The 22,442-nt window shown below is 37.1% G+C and overlaps 1 protein-coding gene across 1 annotated transcript in view; it reads right to left on the bottom strand.

The window, feature by feature from the left end:
* Nucleotides 1–8,433: 8,433 nt before the first annotated feature.
* SREK1 (splicing regulatory glutamic acid and lysine rich protein 1) overlaps nucleotides 8,434–22,442 on the bottom strand; it is a 39,081-nt gene continuing 25,072 nt past the window's right edge. Inside the window, exons 8-12 of the mRNA XM_009272472.2 lie at nucleotides 20,150–20,269; nucleotides 17,250–17,807; nucleotides 12,414–12,509; nucleotides 11,795–11,930; nucleotides 8,434–10,694 (exon numbers count right to left, since the gene is read on the bottom strand). Of these exons, the coding sequence (XP_009270747.1) occupies nucleotides 10,542–10,694; nucleotides 11,795–11,930; nucleotides 12,414–12,509; nucleotides 17,250–17,807; nucleotides 20,150–20,269 (1,063 nt within the window). The 3' untranslated portion in view covers nucleotides 8,434–10,541. The remainder of the gene's footprint in view (nucleotides 10,695–11,794; nucleotides 11,931–12,413; nucleotides 12,510–17,249; nucleotides 17,808–20,149; nucleotides 20,270–22,442) is intronic.

A 22,442-nucleotide genomic window follows, 5' to 3' on the forward strand; every position in this document is an offset into this window, starting at 1 on the left:
CTTCTTGTGCACCTCCAGCCTTCTCAGTCGGTAGAGCATGGGAAGCTGAAAAGTCCTTGGCTGGTGTAAGCACTGCTCAGCAACAACTGAAACATCGGTGCATTATCAACATTGTTCTCATCCCAAATCCAAAACACAGCACTGTACCAGCTACTAGGAAGAAAATTAACTCTATCCCAGCCGAAACCAGGACAAGAGTTCAAATTGACTTCATTTTCTCTTGATTTAGATTAAATAAAAGCACCTTCCTGCTCCCAAGTATTTTAAATTACTTCCCCCCCCAAAAAAAAGGAACAGTTCAAACAAATACATTTCATCAGCTAATTAGCTGCATGTAATCAATGCAAACCTCTAACATACATCAGCCTCAGTGTTGGTCCAAGGCACCAGGTAATGAACTGGACATGTCCTCAAAGTCAAAATGAAGCTATTTCAGATATGACTAAAAAGGCCTTGTAACCCTTACACGGAGTACCTCCTATTAATGTGTAAATAAGGAATCACATTCCAGTACATTTTAGCAGATTACTACTGCCTTAGGGTACTAAAATAGCAGTGGTAGGGTATTAAAAATAGTGGTGCTTTGTAGTAGGATTGTAACAAAGCCTGTAGCACACTATATGTCTACATATGCAGTATTTCAAGCAATATCTGAAACATTACTGTGATAGCTCAAGAGGGGGTGCTCTAGCACTGAATTTTATACCGCAGTGCAGCATAGCGTAACTTCTTGAAGATGCTCTTCCTACACCAGCTATCACACTTGTACTTTTTGAAATTCCAGGACAGATTCTGGCTTGAATATTTCTGTTTCTCTACTGTAATTCCTTCAACAAGCCTTAAGGGGCTTGAACCTTTCTTGGAGATTTCTCTCTCAGGACATACAACCACCCTGTGTTCGCAGCAATGAAGGGCAACATTTTCAAAACAAGGTATTGCTACAGCAAATGCCAGACTGCAATTTGCAAAGTCTTGGTAAATGATACACAGAACCGTATTTAAAAAAAAGGAAGGTTTCCATCTATTGATTCCAAGTATTGTGCTGGAAAGGGTGTATTGTCAACAGTAGCGCAGTGATCCAAAAGCAAGAAGACCATGAGCTTTCTGGAAAGCTGGTGTTAAAGGTTATCAAATCACAGTGGTAAAGCCAAGTTTCTGTACAAGCCCAAAATCAGCATCCTGCCTAAGTACCCATCTAACAGCAGTGCCTCACTGCAAACTACTTTCATTCCTCTGTCTCACATTGCAACCTACCCACTTCCATGCACGCAGTCCTCTTCAGCCAGTACAGCCATTAATCCTTCATGATTTACACATCTGGTCTTCCACTCCATCTCAAAGTTACCTCAATTCATAGTTCACAGTACACAAGTTCACACCTTCATAATACAAAAAGGAATGGGGAGACTGAATCATACGCAATTTTCACCCCCTGCCCCCAAACCCCAAACCCCTCCTCCATCCAAATGTTGTCACAGCCTCCAATTAGCTAAGCACCAAGCAGCAGTAACATTTTACATGGTATAAATAATCATATTATCACAGCCAGAGATGTTTAATCACTGATGTTAGGCATTTTACATCTCGTGTGCTTGTAAGTCAGAAGATGAATCAACAGTGGAACCAGCAGGCTTGGACAGTTACCCCTTTATGCTCTTCTAAACTTGGGGTCGACAGGGGACAGGAATGATGCCTGCCTGCTTTTATAAAGCTCTTCAGAACTATGATCTAGAAGGCTGATATAGCCTCTAAAATAGTATTTTTTGCCTTTATGCTCTTTATAGATCGCTATTTGTCCCTCTCTATCAAGAGCATAAAGGCAAAAATTTCCTATCTTATAGGCAGAGGATGACACAAAAGCCACGAAACATGATCACTTCAAAAGGGATATGCTACTCTTTCCAATTGCAGTTATGAGCTACTCTTGGAATAAAGTTACACATCTAACAGAAGAAAAGAAAGTTCTTAAATAAAAGAAGTAGGATTTCTATGTTTTATTATCATCTACTGAATTACTACAGTCCTTACAACTATAAATTACCCCAGGTAAAAATGATGAAAGGGAATCTGATTTATTAGAACAAATTAACATATGCAATACTTGGCTACCATCTTTCATGTAGCCATAAAAGCACAGTAAATGCCCATTTCTAATGCATTCAGTGCAATGCAATGACCCAGGTCTAACACTTTTCCATCAAAAGATTCTGAAGTATACTTTAAACTAATAAATACAGCATTGCCACGCTTCAGTTGAACAAAGCAAGTATTTTAAGTCCTGTTATAAAATGAGAAGAGTGAAGAACAGAGTATATCAGTGACTTACTGCGTGTCCCACATTATCTGAGAAATGGCACTATAAAGCAGTCTCCAGCTCTCCCAGGCTCACACCATAAACGTACAGCTGTCATCTTTCCGTCCTCTTTGGAGATTAAGCAGCAGAACAAACATAGCACAGCCCTAAGGATCTTTAACGGATCAAAGGATCTCCTTGCTGGTACACATTAAACATGGACAGATCAAATAACGCCTTACAATTAACGTCATAAATATCCAGTCGACATCTTTTGTAGAGGCCGGCCCCTCTTCTCTGCATCCCAATAAACTAATAACGTATCTACCCAAGATCTCCTCTGGCTAGAGGAGAATTTAACCGGGCACACCGAAACAAACCCAAAAGCACTGCATGTTTGTTCCTGGTTAATATATACCATCTCATGACATCTTTCTATTCCTTCTGTATCGTGGTTCATTCAGAAATACTGACCATTTTGCTTGAGGCTGATCTGTAACATGGGTTAGTATCATTTACAGCACAGTTCAGACAAGTCTAGTCCTTACTAGATAGCTAGTCTTGATGAGACCAGGCAGGATGACTGGGATGCCCAAGAGTTGAATACTTGTGAGGAAAATGCCAAGCTAGTAGAAAGACAAGTATTTAACAGCTCAGAAGACTTATTAAACGAGTCTTAGTAAAATAAGAAGAGCATCCCCTTAAAATTGAACGAAGCAGAGAAGCAATTGTGGAAAATGTTACCTCACCACAGTAGGACACAAATCCGATGAAAGCAGATGATTATACTATTGTTTAATGTTCACATTTCATGTGGACCAATGCACTTGCTTTGAACTTCTAAATACAGTAATCTGAATCAGCCCTTTAAAATATTACTTCAATAAAAATTAAAGGTTTTCTTTAGGCTCTATCTTTAAAAAGAAATGCAAGTTTTCTAGAGAGAAAAACTGAAGGAGAAGCACAGTCTTCCCCAGGTCTGATACTGAAGCAGCACACTTAACAAAAGACTAGCACTAACACCCATGTCTGCCTGTTTTCTTAAAACAAATAGGCAAAACAAGCCACGTATACAAAAAAGTTTTATTTTAAAAGACTGTCACTTTTTTAGTCAATTTTCAATCACCTTCTCTAAAAAGAATTTCTTTTTAGTGAGCAATTACTTAAGGAAATTAGGTAGTATATAGTATCAATAGGTAATATATGAATTTGAACCATTGCTAAGACATCTCAATATATTTCTCAGATCTGTTTTCCCCTGCTTTCACATTCAGAGGAGCAGCATGGTGATATGCAGTTATCCAGACCATGGATGTCTTGACTAAATCACCCGATCAGTAGGAGTTAAACCAGCCACAAGTCTCACTACCGACATGACTGCTCTCAAAAATCACAAGGTAAGATCCCTACTGAGCAAGTTAAAGTCTGTTGAGAAGCACATCTCAAAGTTTTTCTCCTTAATCATTGCTGTTTATTCAGATTCTTACACATTATACAAAGCAAGAGAAGCTTAAGCACTGAAAACAGTGAATTTTAATATGAAAATATCCATGACAATAAATTGACATGTACTGTTAATGTCAGAAGCTCTGCATGAACTCCTGATCCTACTTCAAAAAAAAAGAGGAATTTTGACATACACTTCTATACAGCCCCATTTATGAACTCACTGTTTAAAAGTGACAAGCCCTCCCTGGTGGAACTATGTTAGTTTTCTCTGGAGAAGAAAATCCCCTGCTCAGCCAGGGAATTCAGAAGCCTCTTCTGTAACTAAACAGTGATGATACATTCAATTACTTAACGCCTCACCACCTTTCCTGTAATATTCTTGTCAGTATCAGTCCAACAGACTTAGTTACAAAGCACTTGACTCTCTGGGGGTGATGTAGCCTAAAAAAAAAAAAAAAAGATAGAATTGCTTCACAGCCATTTGCTGTATCTCATCCAAATTTAGTGGAAGTGAGTTTATGACACCATTAAAACTTTGGGACATTGTTTATTTACAAAAATAACAACAACGTAATAGCAGCATTTAACATTTCTTTACTTGTACCACTTCATAGTTGCTTAATTAATGCAAAAATATACTCTACCAACATGGAACAAGTTTGGTTATATGTTTATTAAACTTAGAAGACCAGAAATATCAAACTTAGAGAAGGGAAATAATATTTTTGCTGCTGTAGTGCTTAGGTTCCCCAGGTGTATCTGAACCGACTGTGATAGGTGCTGTGTGTAACAAATGAATCATAGCTCCTCTATCGGTGGGAAAAATGCCGGAAAGACTCTACTGATAGACTACATGAACTATGCATGTCAAATTACTCTCTTGATGTTTCCAGAGCAGTTTGCTCATTCCTTTGATTATTATGAAAATTATGTATTTATGAAGTAGCAATTTCTAAGTGGCCCATGATTTACTCATCAGTGCAGCAGTAGTTCTAAGTCTTTGCACTAAAGAAGGTTTTATTGAGTAGAGCAACAACAACTTCTAAGAAAGCTACTTAACTGGCAGCCTCATTAATGACACCAAGGACTGAGTGAAGGGAGATGAAATGATTCTTCTACCATTACTGAGAAGTCCTTCAGGCCAAAAAAGACACACGTAACCTTTTCAATGGGAGAAAAATGATTTCATTAACAAGATTAGTACGGAACATACTTTGTACACCAAAAATCTCTCGTCTTGTGTCAAATTTGGCACTAGATTAAAATGCAATGAATTTTAAAAAAAAAAAGTGTAAGCTGAAACTTTCCAGAAGAAAATATATAAACAGGTAAAAACTCATTTTTGCTGTCCATGTTCTCCTGTATTAAGCTCAACAACCATAAAACTGTCATGAGAATTTAAAAAAAGATTTTCTTTTGCCCTCTTGTATAGTAAGAGTTCACGGTTTCAGAAAACATTGTGAAAATTGAAGTTCGTAGATAGCTTCTCAACTGTAATAGTTACTTAAACAATACAGAATCGAAGTGTTAGAGCTGTGTCTCCTCAAACTGGAGGGAAAGTAGCTGCCTCCACATATTGTCAGACAAGTTTATTAAGCTGTTTTATATTGAAGAGAATACAGAAAAAAAACCCATACTGACATGCTCAGATCCTGCAACAGGACTTACCTACAAACGAAGCATTCTTGAATTTGAAATAAAAATAAACACTGCATGCAAAGACATTTTTTAAAAACTTAAAATTAAACACAACTGAAAGTGTGTTACACTGACATTAAAAAAAAAATCCCTTTTGTACAGTGATTTTAGTAAGAGAATACAGAAAAAAAACCCATACTGACATGCTCAGATCCTGCAACAGGACTTACCTACAAACGAAGCATTCTTGAATTTGAAATAAAAATAAACACTGCATGCAAAGACATTTTTTAAAAACTTAAAATTAAACACAACTGAAAGTGTGTTACACTGACATTAAAAAAAAAATCCCTTTTGTACAGTGATTTTAGTTTTCAATATTATTTTAATTACACTTTTCAACATATAAAAATAAACCTAAGGTACAGGCTGAAAACTTTTTTTCTGTTTACATATTAGCAAACAAAATTAAATTTTAGATTCTCGTTAGGTAATAACACTTAACGATATCTACAAATTTCAACTGTCCACACTCCACTCTCTGGTGAGAAAACTACATCTCTCTGATCTAAGCGCCTACTGATTTACACTATTTTAGCCATTTACAGATCTCAGCATTTGTGTCACTAAGTCCAATTCTCACTTTTAAAATTATGATAACACCAAAGGCAATAATCAATTGCTATAAAACTCAAAGTACCACCAAGTGGCAGGTGGGACCCAGAATACGCCCCAGTTTGCAAATCATTGTTCAGAATTCACATCTTTAAGATAATTTGTTTTACCATTATAATGCAATTTTCACACTAATATTTACAAAATTCAAGATTATTTTTGTCTTTTTTTTCTCTAAGTGAATGCCTAGCAAAATTAAAATACGTGAACTCTAGCCTTGTTTCATTACAAACTAACAAAAAGACAAGTGATGCAGAGATGCTTCAGACCTAGCAGTAGAAGATACACAGATCACTACGGCATTACTGCTTGCAATGGTCATACACGTGAATGAAAAAAATAACACAGTAACAGGGACAGGTATGAAGTACACAATAATTTCTATCATACAAAGTAGCCTTTACTTATTATCTCTTCCTTAGACCAAAAGAAAATGAAAGAAATCCCCAAATCTAATAACTATTACAAAATACCACTACAAGCTAAGGGCAACAGAGAGAAGCTACCATGTAACAGATTTGCAGAGTTTCAAAGTAATTTCAGGCGTTGCCGAAGGTGTAACTGGGCCAGAGAACACTAGCAAGCAATGCAAAGCATGCTGCAGACTACAGAAATTTACCTTCTTTGCAGCAGAGTAAACACTCAAGTGGCCACAGCTCATTTCAGCATCCCAGCTGCGCGGAGGTTGCTGCTGTTAGCCAGCTAATGTAAAGCTAGTTCAGACATATCTATGTGAAACTGCCATCAAAAAAATTATCAGGTGACCAATGAGCAGGTAGAACCCACATCTCACCAATTTCTCAGGTATGCTTCAGATGTTTCTAGTTTCCAGCTGAAGTGCTTTTTTCCCCTCTTAGTTAGAATCATGGAATAGTTTGGGTTGGAAGGGACCTCTAAAGGTCATCTCATCCAAGCCCCCTGCAACGAGCAGGGACATCTTCAACTAGATCAGGTTGCTCAGAGCCCCGTCCAGCCTGACCTTGAGTGTTTCCAGGGATGGGGCACCCACCACCTCTCTGGGCAACCTCTGCCAGTGCTTCACCACCCTCAGCGTAAAAAATTTCTTCCTTACATCTAGTCTAAATCTGCCCACCTTTGGTTTAAAGCCATTCCCCCTTGTCCTGTTGAATAGTCAAAGTTCTAATTCTGAAATATGAAAAACAATATTCCTTATGTACCATACTACTATCAGTGTTTGCAAACAAATTTTCATCCCTCACACCTGTGTAAACCTATTGACTTCAATGAATTTATCTAAGTCCCAGCCACCTCTATTTTGAGCTTGGAATTCTGTTTCATCCACCAGCAGTAGTCTTCTGCTGCCTTCTTCTTTCAAAATCCAAAGAAAAGTCCTATCCGTTATTCAGAAACACTGTTGTGAACTAACTGTGGTCACTAATGGAAGCTTATGCAGATGTGTTTTACATGGTCTTAGCAAAATGGCACCATATCATCACTTTTCCGAGCAATTACGAGTCACAACATTTTCAAATAAAGGCTGACTCAAATTAAATTACATTTAAAACAATATAGCTATCATGAACTACATTGTTCTCAAAACCTCCACTCAATTTAATCTCATTTATAAAGTGCAAAATCAAACAATCTGACAATGCAGCTCAGCATGCAAACTTTTTAACGATGAAGGCGATGGACTTCCAGTGGAAGATGGACACATTCAATGGATGATGCACACAATCCTGTTGGAGCAAGCCGGAACTTCATTACTGTGCTACACTACTGGTTTAAAAATGAGCTACCCTCTGCAGAGACAGGCATTTTACAGTGTAATAGTTCTCTAGTAGTGGCTTTTTAGGAAGAAGGGAATTGTAAAACACCTAATACAGACAGACAGAACTTAACTACCTCACAGTATTTACAAAGCAAAACCAGAAAATACAGCATTTGTAAGAAAATATGACTTGAGATGGGGAGGAAATGCGTTTGGTAGTCGGTTGTTTTGGGGGTTTTTTTGCCTTTTTAAAAAAAAACTTTTTGTAAGGGAACCATTAATTCACATACAATATAACAATGTGCTGCATATGGACTCACACACTATAAGTTAGCTAGTAAGACTGCCATCCTTAACTATTAATTTCCAAAGGCATGTTTCCTAAGCTAACCGTACACAATCCTTTACATATTCTGTAACTGATATATAGTAGAGCTATGCAATTTCAGGATAACAAAACTCAAGAAATCAAACTAGTATCAGCTGAAACATGATTTCTAATTCCTCCCAAAGGAGAAACTCAGCTTTTCAAAGGTATTATAAATATAATTTTTCACTGGTATCCACATTTCAAATCAAAGAAGCTGCGTGAATAAGACCAGATCAACTAAAAATATTCCCTTAATAAGTATGTACCAGCAGAAACTTCCCTCTAAAATACTTAATTTTATTAGTGAAATGGTACCAAAGATAACAAGTATACAAACAATCTCTTTGCTCTATGCTACTTACACATCATAAATAAGACAGCTGTTGTTGCAAGACACAATCCTTCACAGTATTCCTGTAAGCATACAGATTTGTCATTCTTTTATCAGAATAAGCTGTTTACCAGCCAACAGCATGTGGCTTAAACATCACAAAAATGACTGTCTATACTTTACATGGTAAAGCATCTTCTATAGTCTTAAATGTACACAGTGGCAAGAACATTAAATCCTATCGAAAATGAAGAGTGATTAAGCAGCTTCACAATCAAACTGGGTTTCATTACCTTAGGAATTGGGCAAATTTTTCATTCCCTGTAATATGCTTTTTTTTTTCCCCAGAAGAATTAACTATGCAAAGGAAAAGAAAAACAAATTGAAAGCAAATAGCTAATACGCTATTTTTTTTTTAACTGAGAGAAATAACTCTTCCCATGAGATAAGGCAATTAAGTCATTTGATTGTATTAAGTTGTATTAAAAATAATCTACTCGATTTTAGGTATAAGTTTTAAAGGTATGACTCTTAAGAAATCTCATGTAACTGATTAAATTAGTTCAGAGAACACAAGCCATGTTTTACCTTGACAAAAATAATTTGCTTTGTCATTCTCTTCTTACATGCTTTCTCCCCCAAAGAATGAAAAAAGAATCTCTACCATATAACTCCTGTGTGAATTAGAACTTTTCTCCCCAAATTATTTATCCCCCCTTCTTTGCATACAATTCCTTTTATATCAGGTATCAGAGAAGATGACGGTGAGGTAACAATTAAGGCCATCCAAATGTAGATTAAATGTCTAAAGGGCTGTCTTTGATGCAGGTGATCAGAAAATGCTTTGTATTCCGCTACTATTTTGTACAGTGGTGGTCCCCAAATTGCATCTTTGCTTTCGTCTATAAATCTCTTCTAAAAATAAAAAGTAAAAATGGAGCTTTAGTATTTTAACAAGTGAATCAACCAACAGTTCTGACAAATCACTTGCATTCTTGTCTACAGTATGGTGGTGGCAAAATAGCAATAGAGATCATGTAAGATTTAGCTGAAAATGAGTAATAGCACATATAAATTTCTAGAAAATACCACATTTTAAGAAGGCACTAAAGCTTCTGCTTGTGCTCCCATATTTTTTTAAGCAAATAAGAAAAACTTATTTTCATAATGGCACCTGTACTATTTGCAGCTGAACAGACACACTGCAGTACGGCTCAAAACAAAGCTGTAAGTTCTGATAATATAAAGATGTGCTCACTTCTGGAAGGACAAAAGAAAACAACAAAACAAAACAACCCCAAAATAACCCACTAAGCTAACCTATTATCTATAACATGGCAATGTTCCTTTTAGGAACAGAAAAGTAGCATGCATTGTTCAAATACTTTAAAAGAAATACTAATTTTAGGGATATTAGTAAGAAATTCTTTTAAATAATAAAACCTAAGAATCTCAAGCTGTGAGCAAATGAAAAACATACTAGTCAGTGGGTATTTAGCATAAGAACCGTAAAACTGTGTTTATGTTTAAAAACCCTTTTCCTAGAGTTGTCATTTGCAACAAAAGAAAGTGTGTATATTTATGCACCATTTCCAAGCACATCAAACAGTACACATTGTTTTTGTGGATTTTTTAACCCACAAGGTAAAACTATACAAAATTCATCAACAAGCAGTATTTTAAACAACCTTCAATGCATATCTTCAGCTTTTTTTGGGTAGTACAGGTTTACATCTTTCAGTTTCTACTTATTTGTAACAGCTTATGGCAAAACTTAACATAAATCATTTTACAAATAAGTACAGCCATCATGGAAATGCATGGATTTTCAGACATGAATAGTTCTGATGGCATCTGCCTTTTCATGGTATAACTACTGGTCCGTGCTCTCTTGCTTTACAGCAAGAAGACAACAAAGCTATCACAAGAATTGGAAGAGCTACTAGTACTATCAACACGTTCAGGTTGATTGCTTTAACATTTTCTTCCTCATTCTGGGAAATAAAGGCTTTGGATTTCATTCCTTAGTTGAAGCAGAGGTCCATTCTTTGCTTTAAACCTCTTCCATTTTAATTGAGAGGTTTTCTTCATTTGGTTGACAGTTCCCATTCTGCTGTAGTTTGACTTCATCTGTCCTTTGTGTATCTCTGTTGTCTACTTCCTTGTCAGTTTCTGAATTCTGATCCTCTTTAGTGTGATCTTTGTCCTACCAAAGATAAAATTATTTTACAAAAAAATCATTCTTAGCATTAGGATTATAGGGTACGACTTCCAACCAATTCTTGGTATTTTTATTGTCTCAATTTTTACATGCCTATCTTGTCTCACAGCAATTTTTCAAATAGAGGTGTCAGTTTCTTTTCTTTTTTTTTTTTTTAAAAAAAGCTTTATTTTCAATTGGCTGAAGTCAGGCACTTGTAACAACCTGTCATCCAAGAAATCATTGCCATAAAGTGATCTGTCTTTATCATCAATATCCAGAAAAAACAGAACAAGCAGCATCATGGAACCTATGAGAAACAGCTCCAGAAATTAAGATTTCACCATATTTTCTAAATAAAATAGGATTAAATTTTTTCTTTCGTATTTTTTGTCAGGTATCCGATGCATTTTAAGAGAGTTGTTGGGTAAGTTAATTACTTAAGAATGTGGACAGAGTCACCTAAACCAGCTGTTTTATAACAGCTGAATAATTCTCAGTACAACAAACTACTCTTTAAAGGCACGCTGCTTTTTCAAATTCTAAGATTAAACGATTTGAAGATGTTTCTTTTCTTAATCACTCCACTTCCTATTTTGCAGGGGAAAATCCCACACCACTCTTCCCCAACTCTTCAACTTTACTCCTGCAGAGTCCAATACGCAGACCTGGACCAAAGCAACCACGGAGAGGCTGAACTGCAGAGTGAAAGTTTACTAAAAAAGTAATACTTTCAGCTTAACAGCCAAGCTGTCCCTGAACACTGCTCCTTAGTTACACAGTCTGCTTCCTGCCTGCTCATACGTATAGGCAGCCAGCCAAGTCCTAATATATGGCACAGAACAGGAAAGAGAAACCAAAACAAAGTGTTTCCGTAACCTATTCACACAAGCTCCTATAGGTCCAGTAAACACAGAGACTTATTAAACTTGCCCGCTAACACCAACTGTATGTCTCCAACTGGCAAAAGCTAAACCCAAATGGTAATAATTTGGTAAGGAGAAAAAGAAGGGAGGAGGAAAAGAAAGAAAAAGAAAGGAGGGAATTTCAATAATGGCTCCACTAGCACCACATCACTCTGCTTATCACTTGGTCACACAGCTTACCTTCAAAGTAGTGGTGCTTTTGTCAGATTTCTCCTTTCCCTCTTTTTCTTTACTACTTTTTTTCTTGGAGGTGGAGCGTTCTCTTTCTCTTCTTTCATTGTTTGTATCTCTTTCTCTTTTTTTTTCTTTCTTGTTTCTGTTTAAGAAAATTTTTACTCAAATCAGAATTTGATCCAACAGCAACAATCTTCAAACCATTTAACTGCAAACTAAACTCTCATCTGTGGGTTTTCCAAAAAAACCCAAAACGTAACAAAAACCCCTTCATAAAGACAAGGGAATTTTTTGACTGAAGAGAGCTAAAGAATGCATGTGTTCAGTATGCACGGTATTTGCAAAGAGAACACCAAATTAATCTGTATCTGATGAAGGGCTTTTATTGATTGGAAGCAAATTTGCATTGTTGACAGATCTGAAACTCTCTAGTTGAAAGCATACCAAAGCTCACATCCGTGAAGGTTTTTGGTTTGGTTTGGTTTTGGTTTAAATTAAAACTGTATCATACTGACCAAATGAAATCATCTGAAATGATTAGTGCAAAGGCAGTAAAACAATAAAAATACTGTAAATTCTTCCTCCTTTACTGCTCATTAACTTTTATGTTTACATCAAAACTGACCTTCTTGGAGAAGGAGTTCGTGAAGACTTTCTTTTTGTTGTTTTGGATGTTTTCGGAGACTTGGAGGGACTTCTACTCTTCCTTTTACGCCTTTCTCTACAGGACCAAGAAATTGAAGATCATCAAAGAATAAAAATAATAAACTCAGGAACCAGATAAAAACAGAAAGCTCTTAAGTGATCTGACACAACAAACTAAGTAAGTATCCCTGAATTTAACATTATATTACACCAACAATATATGAACTGTACAAAGAAAAAAAAAAAAAAATTTGTATGTTTCAGTTTGGTGGGAAAGGGGAGGCTGGAAGTGGGAAAAAAAAGGTTGTGCTCTTTCAGATTTTAGTTTTTTGTTTATCCTCACATGCTTGTACTTATAACTGATAACAATGGAAACACACTGAATTCACTAATCCTGTATTAGGTAGGAGTTTCTTCAGTCAGAAGAAGAATCCATCTGAATGAAAAGCCACATTAAGACAAAAGGCGTAACTTGAGCAATATGAACTTGAAAACGTAACATTACAACCTGAAGATCACTGTAATTTCAGTTCAGCCTGACTGAAGTTTAATTCCTAAATATATGAGCTAGCATTCCTATTGGTTTAGAAGCAAACAGTGCAAAATGAAGCTCAAACTGTTGTCAAAATCAGAATAAATAAGTTAGTATCTATTGTTTTCCTAGCAGTCCTTGCTCAGCAAACAGAATGTTATCATTCTGTAACACACTGAAGAGCTCGTAGTATTTTACAAAACAGCTGTTTTACATAGATATATGGAATTTGCTGAAGTTGTTATTATGGGATCTGATCTTGAATAAAACAAAACATTAAATAACTGGTTGCAAACATACTGAGGCCCATGTTAAAATAAAGCAAAAACTGAGCCAGTAAAGCTTAATTCAACATAAAGGTAGAACCTATCTCTGTTAAAGTAAGATCATTTTTTCTTATCACCTCTTCACACAGGAGGAAAAGCAGACAGGAAGAACCATCAAAGAAAACCAGGGAATTTGAGAGGGCACTTCAAGATATGGCACAAAAGCTACACTTATGCATACCAGCTTTTGCAATTCACACCATTAGGTGTAAACATTTATATCTTCAGTATTTAGAAAGGCCAAGAAATCAACAGTTACTAGATAAATTACAAAAGGATGTATTAAGATATGCCTAGTATCACTATCTGGATTGATACTCTGACAATATCATCTACCGTGACCTCCTGAAGCTGCGCAGGACAAAATTTCATAACTATTTTGTTCGGCAAGCTCTTGAGTTTGATTTGATCTTTGGTAAACAAAAATATAAAGTGGCCTCAAAATCATGGAGAAAATAACACAATTACTGATCAGCTGTTCACTAGTTAACATGCATCTCATTTTGAACATCTTCACATTTATCAGCACCTTTTTTCAAATGAGGATACTGGAAATTGATATATTATTCTGACAGTGCTCCCACTTGGGCTACACTGAGTACATTCCCACCTTATTTTGCTTTCCAGCATACATATCTGTGAGTAACCAAGTGCCTTAGTAATTGCATTCGAATTAGAAACCGTTTATTCATGAAATCTAATTTTCAGTTTCTGCTTTTCATATTTCAAGTTGAAGAACTACAAGTGTGTCTGACAGTATTTGTTTCCATCTCTATTACAATTGTCTATACAAAGATTTTTGTGCACCTGTTCTTTTAACACTCTTAAGCAATACTAATACAGCAAAATTTAAGAAAAAACAAGTCTGAATACTTTGATAGTGACCCTGTGTCTCTTAATCATACACAGAACTAACATTCTGTACCTATCTCCTCTGCTTGCCTGTAGATGTCTGTTGGAAAAGGAGCCAGATCCTCCTCTTCCTCTGGTGCGTGTCTTTTCCTTCAGCTAGGAATCACAAATAGCCATCTGATTTCTAGTACTTGCATGCTGTCTGTCCGTAAAGCACCGTCAGTTGCCACCTAGTTCTCAGAAGGTCCTGTATGTCCTATTCCACCTTCACCTCTTCTCAAAAAAAGCGACTATTTGTCCAATATTTTACACTCATCAGGTAAAGGATCAGCAGTCCCAACTCAGTCCTGCACTGTAAATCCAGGCAGCTGAAATACCAGTTTGTTGGATAATCTTCTCCAGAAAGTTTGTAACCATTTCAACTAGGCAACGTCAATCACCAAAGTAAACAGATACCCCTAAATGCAAGCTAACTGGGGCTCTGTAGCCCAGCCTATTCACAATTACTTTTCAGAGAATAACAGAATTACTGAGATTGGAAGAGCCCTCTGGAGACCACCTAGTCCAACCTCTCCCTCCCTCACCTTAAAACAGGGTCAACTAGAGCAGGTTACTCAGGGCCACATCCAGTCAGATTTTTAGTATCTCCACGGATGGAGACTCTACAATCTCTCTGGGTAACTGGTTCCAGTTTGCCCAGAAAAAACACAATTTAAACATTAGAAAAAAGCCTTTATTTCCAATATGTGCCTACTGCCTCTTAGCCTGTCACTGGCCCCCACTAAGAAGTCTGGCCAATATGTGCCTACTGCCTCTTAGTCTGTCACTGGCCCCCACTAAGAAGTCTGGCTCTGTCTTCACACTCTCTCATCAGGTATTCATATGCATTGATGAAGATGCCCCCTCAGCCTTCTCTTCTCCAGGCTAAACAATCCCACCTCCCTCAGTCTCTCCTTGTATGACAGATGATCCAAGCCCTTTATCAGTTTCATGGCCCTTCACTGGACTCACTCCAGTATGTCTGTGTGTCTCTTGTAATGGAGAGCCCAGAATTGGACACAGGATTCCAGATGTGGCCTCACCAGTGTTGAGGAGAGGAAAAGAATCACCTTCCTTGACGTGCTGACAACACTGCCTAAAGCAGCTCAGCATACTGCTGGCCTTCTTGGCTGCAAGGACGCCCAGGTTCTTTTCTGCCAGCCAGCCTTCCAGCCAGTCAGCCCCCATGCTGTACTGGTGCAACGGAGTTACTCCTGCCCGGGTGCAGGACTTGGCCTTTCTCTTTGTTCAACTCCATGAGATGTCTGTCAGCCCATTTTTCCTGTCTGTTGAGGTTTCTCTGAATGGCAGTACACTCCTCTGGAGTACCAGCCTCTCCCCCCAGTTCTGTATTGTCTGCAAACTTGCCAAGGGTGCACTCTGTCCCAGTGTCTAAGCCACTGATGAAGATGTTCAACAGTACTGGCCCCAGTATTGATACTCTAAGGATAATGCTATATCTGAAGAAAGAATTGTAAATGCATATAAAAAAGTATTCCTCTCATCCTCCACCTTCAAAAGAACATTGTTTTTGTTTAGTAACATGTGTATAAAAAAAATTAACTTCATCTCAAAGTACGGTTTTGTACTGTGAATCCACTAGAAGAGATGCACTAATTTTCACCAGAATTCTTTGCCCAAGTACATAGCATTTGAGCCTTCCATGATGCCTTCTTAAATAGCAAGATTCTTAAAGGGGAGCATAATTGTTGCAAACTAGAGTATGAATTTTTGGTAACATCCAGCTAACTACACTTGCTATTTGACATTAGGAACTGGGTCTTCTACCAAGGTTCTTATATAAGCTACACATTGTCAAAATCTTAAATCTTTTTCCTACACTTACCTAATTCAATACTCCTGAGGCCTACAGACAGAAAATGTTATGTTTTCAAAGCTAGCACAACCACCTCTACTCTGCATAGGTCTTGAACCCATGAAATAATGTTAAAAATGCATTAAAATAGGAAGCTGTATATGCTTAAAGAAGCCACAGTATTTTGCCCATAAACCTCCAAAACAACATGGACATTTCATATAATGCAAATAGAATGTTCAGAAATTATTACAACCTTTTCTGCCTTGTATGAACCATGAACTCCTGAATTTTGAGGACTGTGGGAATTTTGCTTTTGTCCAGTGAAATGATTACAATACATAGTACTTTTCCCAATTCATCTAGCATTTCATTCTCTCAAGGTAACAGATAAAATTTGCTATCTAAATTTGACATGTGATGTTACTGAACTCCCTAATACCTGAGGTATTCAGAAAGGACTTTTTCCACCAAAGCTTCTGAACTTAAGTCAGCCGCAACGCTATTAGAATATGCCTGAGTTAGTCCACTTACAGAACTTATAATCAATCTCACAGCCTCCTTTTGCTGTACTGAACTTATCCAGACTTCCACCCAGTGTAGCCTCCCTCAGAGGCAAAAACAACAGCTACATTAACTTGAATGTTTTCCTGTTTACTATCAGTATCATTAAGGAATGTTACTTTTTACTTGTACCTGGCCATTTAACCAGCTAAACAAGGTGTCCTTATCTTCCCACTGAGATACATTCACCCTCCGAATGGCTAGCCAGCCAAGTGACATGCTTGCTTCCTGCTGTTCAGACATCCAGCTGAAGAGCGGCAAGTACTATCACCCAACTGTTCGTAAGATCCACAGACCAACACTGTACAGTATGTAAGTAACCAAGGAACTATGTAACAGCGACTCAAACTTTCATCAGGACAAAGATGATGTGTGATGTCACTTTATCAGAACTTCTGAATGGCTCCAACACAGAGAAATGGCGTAAGAATCATCTACTTACTGTCCTCAAGGACTATACTATATGGTTATGTGAAAGGCAAGCACCAGCAGCCCAAGAGAAACTATGTTCTATCAGGCATCATACAGAGCTCTTTGTAATAGATTTTACTTTATAGGAAAATCTACAACACAGAAATAATACAAATTTACTTAGTAAGAGACATGGTGATAGTGATACATAAAAACTAGGATGGTGTCTCACTGAACTGACAAGTCAAAAAAAGCATGAAAAAATTCTAAACAAACCTGCTGGAGCTACGAGATCTTCTTGAAGAGCTGTAGCTTCTTGGGGGTGTTCTGGATCTCTTTTCTTTCTTCTTTTTATCATCTCTCTCTTTTTCTCTTTCTCGCTCCTTCTCCTTATCCCCATCTTTTTCCTTTTCTTTGTCTCTGTCCTTCTCTTTGTCCCCTCCTTTGTCCTTATCTCCCTCCTTGTCCTTAATCTTCTCTCTGTCCTTCTCTCCTTCTTTCTCAGTATCTTCTTTTTCCTTGTTCTGGTCTACTTCTTCCCTGTCTTTTTCCTTCTCCTTATCTCTCTCCCTTTCCCTGTCCTTGTCCCTATCTTTGTCCTTATCCTTGTCCCTATCCCTGTCTTTGACTCTCTCGCGATCTTTGTTTCGCTCTTTATCTCTCTCCCTGTCCTTCTCCTTGTCCTTCTCCCTGTTTCTCTCTTTATCTCGCTCTCTTTCCCTGTCTTTGTCTCTGTCTCGGTCTCTCTCTTTCTCCTTGTCTCGGTCTCTCTCTTTCTCCTTTTCTTTGGCCTTTTCTTTTTCCTTGACCTTTTCTTTGTCTCTTTTCTTGTCCCTGTGAAAAGCCAAACACAAATCCATTAATTCATCTTCGAACTTTCCAATTAAAATTACAACTAACTCTTTAGCATACATTAATTGCTCAAGATAAAGTATGCATCTCTGTCGAAAAACAGTAATTATTCAATATTTTAATTTTCCACCCCTGTTCACCATGAGGGAAAGGTTATATAGCTAGGAAAAATTTGGAAACCAAGTTGGAGAAGGGGAGGCCAAAATCAAATCTTCAGTGATCTTCAGAGAGATGTTACTACACTTTGAGAGAATATGTCTCTTCACCTCACAGTTATGTGATTACACATACATAAATTTTCTACATTTTGTCAGGAGTGAGACAAACTCTACAATCCGTAAGTCCACTCTTTACTGAAAGTGTGTCCACATAAAATGGACTGCAGATTAACCACCCCCACATGAATAATGACAGCTGACTGACAAAAGTCATTATTCTACAGTGTTCTCTCACACAGATATCCTGGAACTGCTTGGAAGTCCAACAACAATTAATAGACAGAAATAAAAAAGCAGGGATGAAATTTCACCAAACAAATTCCCTCAAAAGGCAAGTGTAAGGTCAAAACTCAATCAAGACAATATAATCATCTGTAATGTCATTAGGAATTTGAAAATTATTGAAAAATTGTTAATACAGTAAAAACAGAAGCAAGGATAACAGAACAAGTCAGCTTCTTTGGGACAGGCAGAATGAACATGTTCATAAAAAGAAGAACAGGGAGGAAAATTTCAACTGATGTTCTAGTCGTCAAGCCAAACAAAAATTTATTAGATCACAGCTTTGGCTGGAAGATTACATTTTGGTATAGGATTATTTGGAAGTGCGAGACTCCCATCTTTCCTTTCTAGCAAAGAGACACATGACTTCTAGACCTGCCTCTAGGACACGAAAACGAACAACTGTTCAGAGAGATAAACAGGAGAAAGCACAAGAGGAGAAGTTGATTAGCAGGCCTTTACATGTCCAAGACAACCAGACTAACAGAAATTGCTGTGTCTATTGGTATTTTTAAAGACTCTCAGAGAGACTCCTTCAAACATGAAAGCTCCTAAGCACAGCCCCCACCCTTCAACAGAAGAAGTGTTTGGCTGTATCTTCTTCTCAACTGCTAATAAATAGTAGGCTGTTGTATGCTCTGTGACCTGACAACTTTGGTTCCCATCACGTTTTGGCAAATACTTCTTCAGAAGTCTCAGAGAAGGAATGTAATATCATAAAGATGATCATAAAGATGGAGCAGCACGCAATCCCTGCGATAGCAAAGAGCCTCACAATGACCCAAGAAGTGCCTTCCAGTTAATTTATCACAGAGATTTCATTGGACTTGCCCCTTCCAGTGAGCAGATATCCCAAGAAGCTCCAGACAACAGCAACAGAGAATCAAAAGGATCCATCAATAAAGCCCAGCTAGCTACGTAGCCTATTCCTGTTTCCACTGAGGTCCACGGATCTGCAGTTCTCTTTCCCACAAAACTTCTTCCCTCAAAAAACAAGAGGCAACTGCACAAGCTAAGTATGAAGCTCCCTTTAAATGAATCAGGGGAATTACAGAGATGAAACAGAAAAAAAAGTACCAAGACTTCTATTCGTGAAGCTACTTTCATAGGCACTTTTGTTTTGTGAATATTCACTACTTCATCCCACAGAAAATTGTATTATCTTGTTGAAATTTCACAGTTCAATAATTACGCAATCAGACTTAAAAAATAATAGACTAGGTGAAATATAGATGTATTAGATCCTGAAATGCAAATATGCCACATAACAGACACATGCATTTGTGCTCACAGCAGTGTATGGCCAATATGAGATAGCCAAAGGCAAAAATAACAGCTCATGCACAAAAACTTTATACATGTTCTCAGAATGCAGGATCAAGTTCAGCCTGAATCCAACCTCTCAACAGATGTAGACTGAACAAGCATCATCCACTTTTTTGTGGGTTTCACAGGCTACACAGAACATTCCTAATCTATTGGTTAAAGTCTGGCAATTGCAGTTACCTATTTTTGGTCAGCGTGCACATTGGTATAAATGTAGACTAGACTATCAAAGTTTAGGTACCTCAGTGTGGTGGTTTAACCCCTGTAGGCACCATGAGCTACTATGAAGAAAATTAACTCTATCCCAGCCAAAACCAGTACACTCAGCATTAAAATTTTCTTTCTATTCTTTTGTCCCACAGACGAAGCCCAGGGACAGGCTAAAGCATTCAGAGATTCCACCCTTTGCCATCACCTATAAGGTTTGTTAGATTTTTTTCAAAAACTCTGTACTGTGTGCTAAGAACAACAGTACCATTTCTTAGGAATGGAACTCACCGAGAACGAGAGCGACTTCTTGATTTCCGCCTTTCCCGAGATCTAGACCGTTTTTTCAGGGGACTTCTGGATCTGCGTCTGTCCTTGTGTCTTGATAGTGATCTGTTGCCAGATCTACTTCTATATGAACAATGCCAGAAGAAAAATACTTTAATATTGAAACTTTATAAAAATTAAATCAATGAACAAAGGAAAAAACCCATAAATCTTCCCTTACTACATAAACTTTAAAGAGTTACACCTCAGTAATATACTGCCTACCAACATTTTTGTAAATATGGATACTTTATGCTTCACCAGGTGCACATGCCCTCCTTCGAAACAATGCACCATCTAAGTAATACCCATGCTTCATAATAACCTCCATGATCATTCTGGAAAATATAAATTCATATCATATTAGGATAGCTGTCCTTAGTAAATTACAGTGCATAAAATCTACTATAGACAATTCCTAGCAGCTTGTAAAAATAATTAGTTACATTTTGTTTCTTTTCCAGGCCCAGTAACTTGTTGCAGTCTTGGGTCACAGACAAAAGATGGCTTTAACTGGTCTCTTTTTGCTTTGTGCTCCAGCCTTACAATTTCAATGAACTTTAAAAAAACAAAACAAAACGAAAAAAAAAAAACCCCACTATCTGTGGTTCAGCATTTAGTCAAGTTAACTTTCAGGTGAAAGGATTTGTTAGCATAGACTTCAATTATAAGAATTCTCAAGAAAAGGAATGAGCGTTTACTACATGATAAATAAGGAATGCAAATAATGTGCAGACACTCTGATAAAAATCCAGCTAAAGTCTTCTGATAAACATATATAGTAGAGTCACAGATTTGATGAAGAAAATAAGACTTCTAAAAATTACAGTATTCTTTTTTTCCAAAATACTCCCTATTTTTGGAAGATCATACTCCCTGGAAAAGCAAAAATAAAAAGCTGAATTTTAACATTAAGTATCAAAAACCCACATAATTGGATACTTTGCCTGAGAGGTTAAGGTACCATAAAGTTTAACCTAACAAAGACAGAAAGGCCATGTATATTACTCAATAAATCCTGAAGAACAGGGAGGTACAAAAAATACCAGCTCCACCTGTCTTCTGGAGTTCAAGACAGACAGAGCAAAATATACCAAGAGAGGAGAGGCAACCATTTTTTACCTACAGCTTTGCTCCACTTATCAGCACAGAAACACAAACTAACTAAGGGCAAATTAATTACAATTGAGTCAAAATGAGACCTTGAATAAATTTTATATCCTAAGAGATGAAAACAATTTAAGTGTTTTATAAAAGAGTAAAATAGGGAAGTGGTAAGGATAGTTATTCTTAGGGATGAAGTTGCCTCAACAGATCAGACTGGCCTTTTTTCAGCATGTTCTCAAAACTGACAGTAGCAGTGGGAAATAATTTAAAAAAAAAAAACAAACAAAACCAAAAAAACACCAACAGTTGTTTAAAGCACAGGTTTTCCACAAGTGAAAAAATGCAAGTTTATCTTCTAAAAATCAATTTGGTTTGTGGCAATACAAAATAGTACTGAGATTACTGCAGTGTTACACAAAAAGATTGTTTTTCAGTTATGTCCTGCGTTAGAGAAACAGCAGAGAAGCAAGCAATAAGGAAGTGACCAAATGATTCTTCTTGCATTAAAAAGCTACCTAATATTTTGATGTCATTAGATAACATGCACCGTGGTGTCTTGCTACTGCAAAACTGAAGCCTGCACTTATATCATATTTGTTTGGTAGTATACTTGATGATAACTCCCTCTGGCTGGCTTTTCTGTACCTAAAAGAATTCTAGTTGCCTTGTTAAAAGACGATGTGTGAAAGGATGCAACAGAGCTGCTGCTGCAACACTGACAACGCTCACCTTTTTAAAGTGTAAGCTATCAAATACATTCTGAATTTTTTTTTTTATACTTAACGTAGCCAAATATCTTTAGATTGATTAAGTAAATGCTCAGAAGACATTCCTAACATTGAAAGAATCTGAACCATTTCAGGAAGCGTTTGTAAGTCTCACATAGCAAGACTGTCTCATTCTTGGAAAAAATCTTAAAGGGTATACTTTGGGGGTGATCTAGTAATGTTATTTCCTCCCATATTCCAAAGCCTGTTTTAGAACTGAAGAAGTTTAGCAAAGCAAACAAAATCTGAAGAATGAAAAACTGCCCCTAAAGTCTTTTTCTTCTGCTTTTAAAAAACATAGCTTTACATTTACAGTACAGTAAATAAAAACACTGCATGTGTTAACTCGATGTTTAGAAGTTCAGGACATCAGGAACTTTCTA

This window comes from Aptenodytes forsteri, unplaced genomic scaffold (genome assembly GCF_000699145.1).
Source record: "Aptenodytes forsteri isolate BGI_AS27 unplaced genomic scaffold, ASM69914v1 Scaffold92, whole genome shotgun sequence".
Lineage (NCBI taxonomy): Eukaryota > Metazoa > Chordata > Aves > Sphenisciformes > Spheniscidae > Aptenodytes > Aptenodytes forsteri.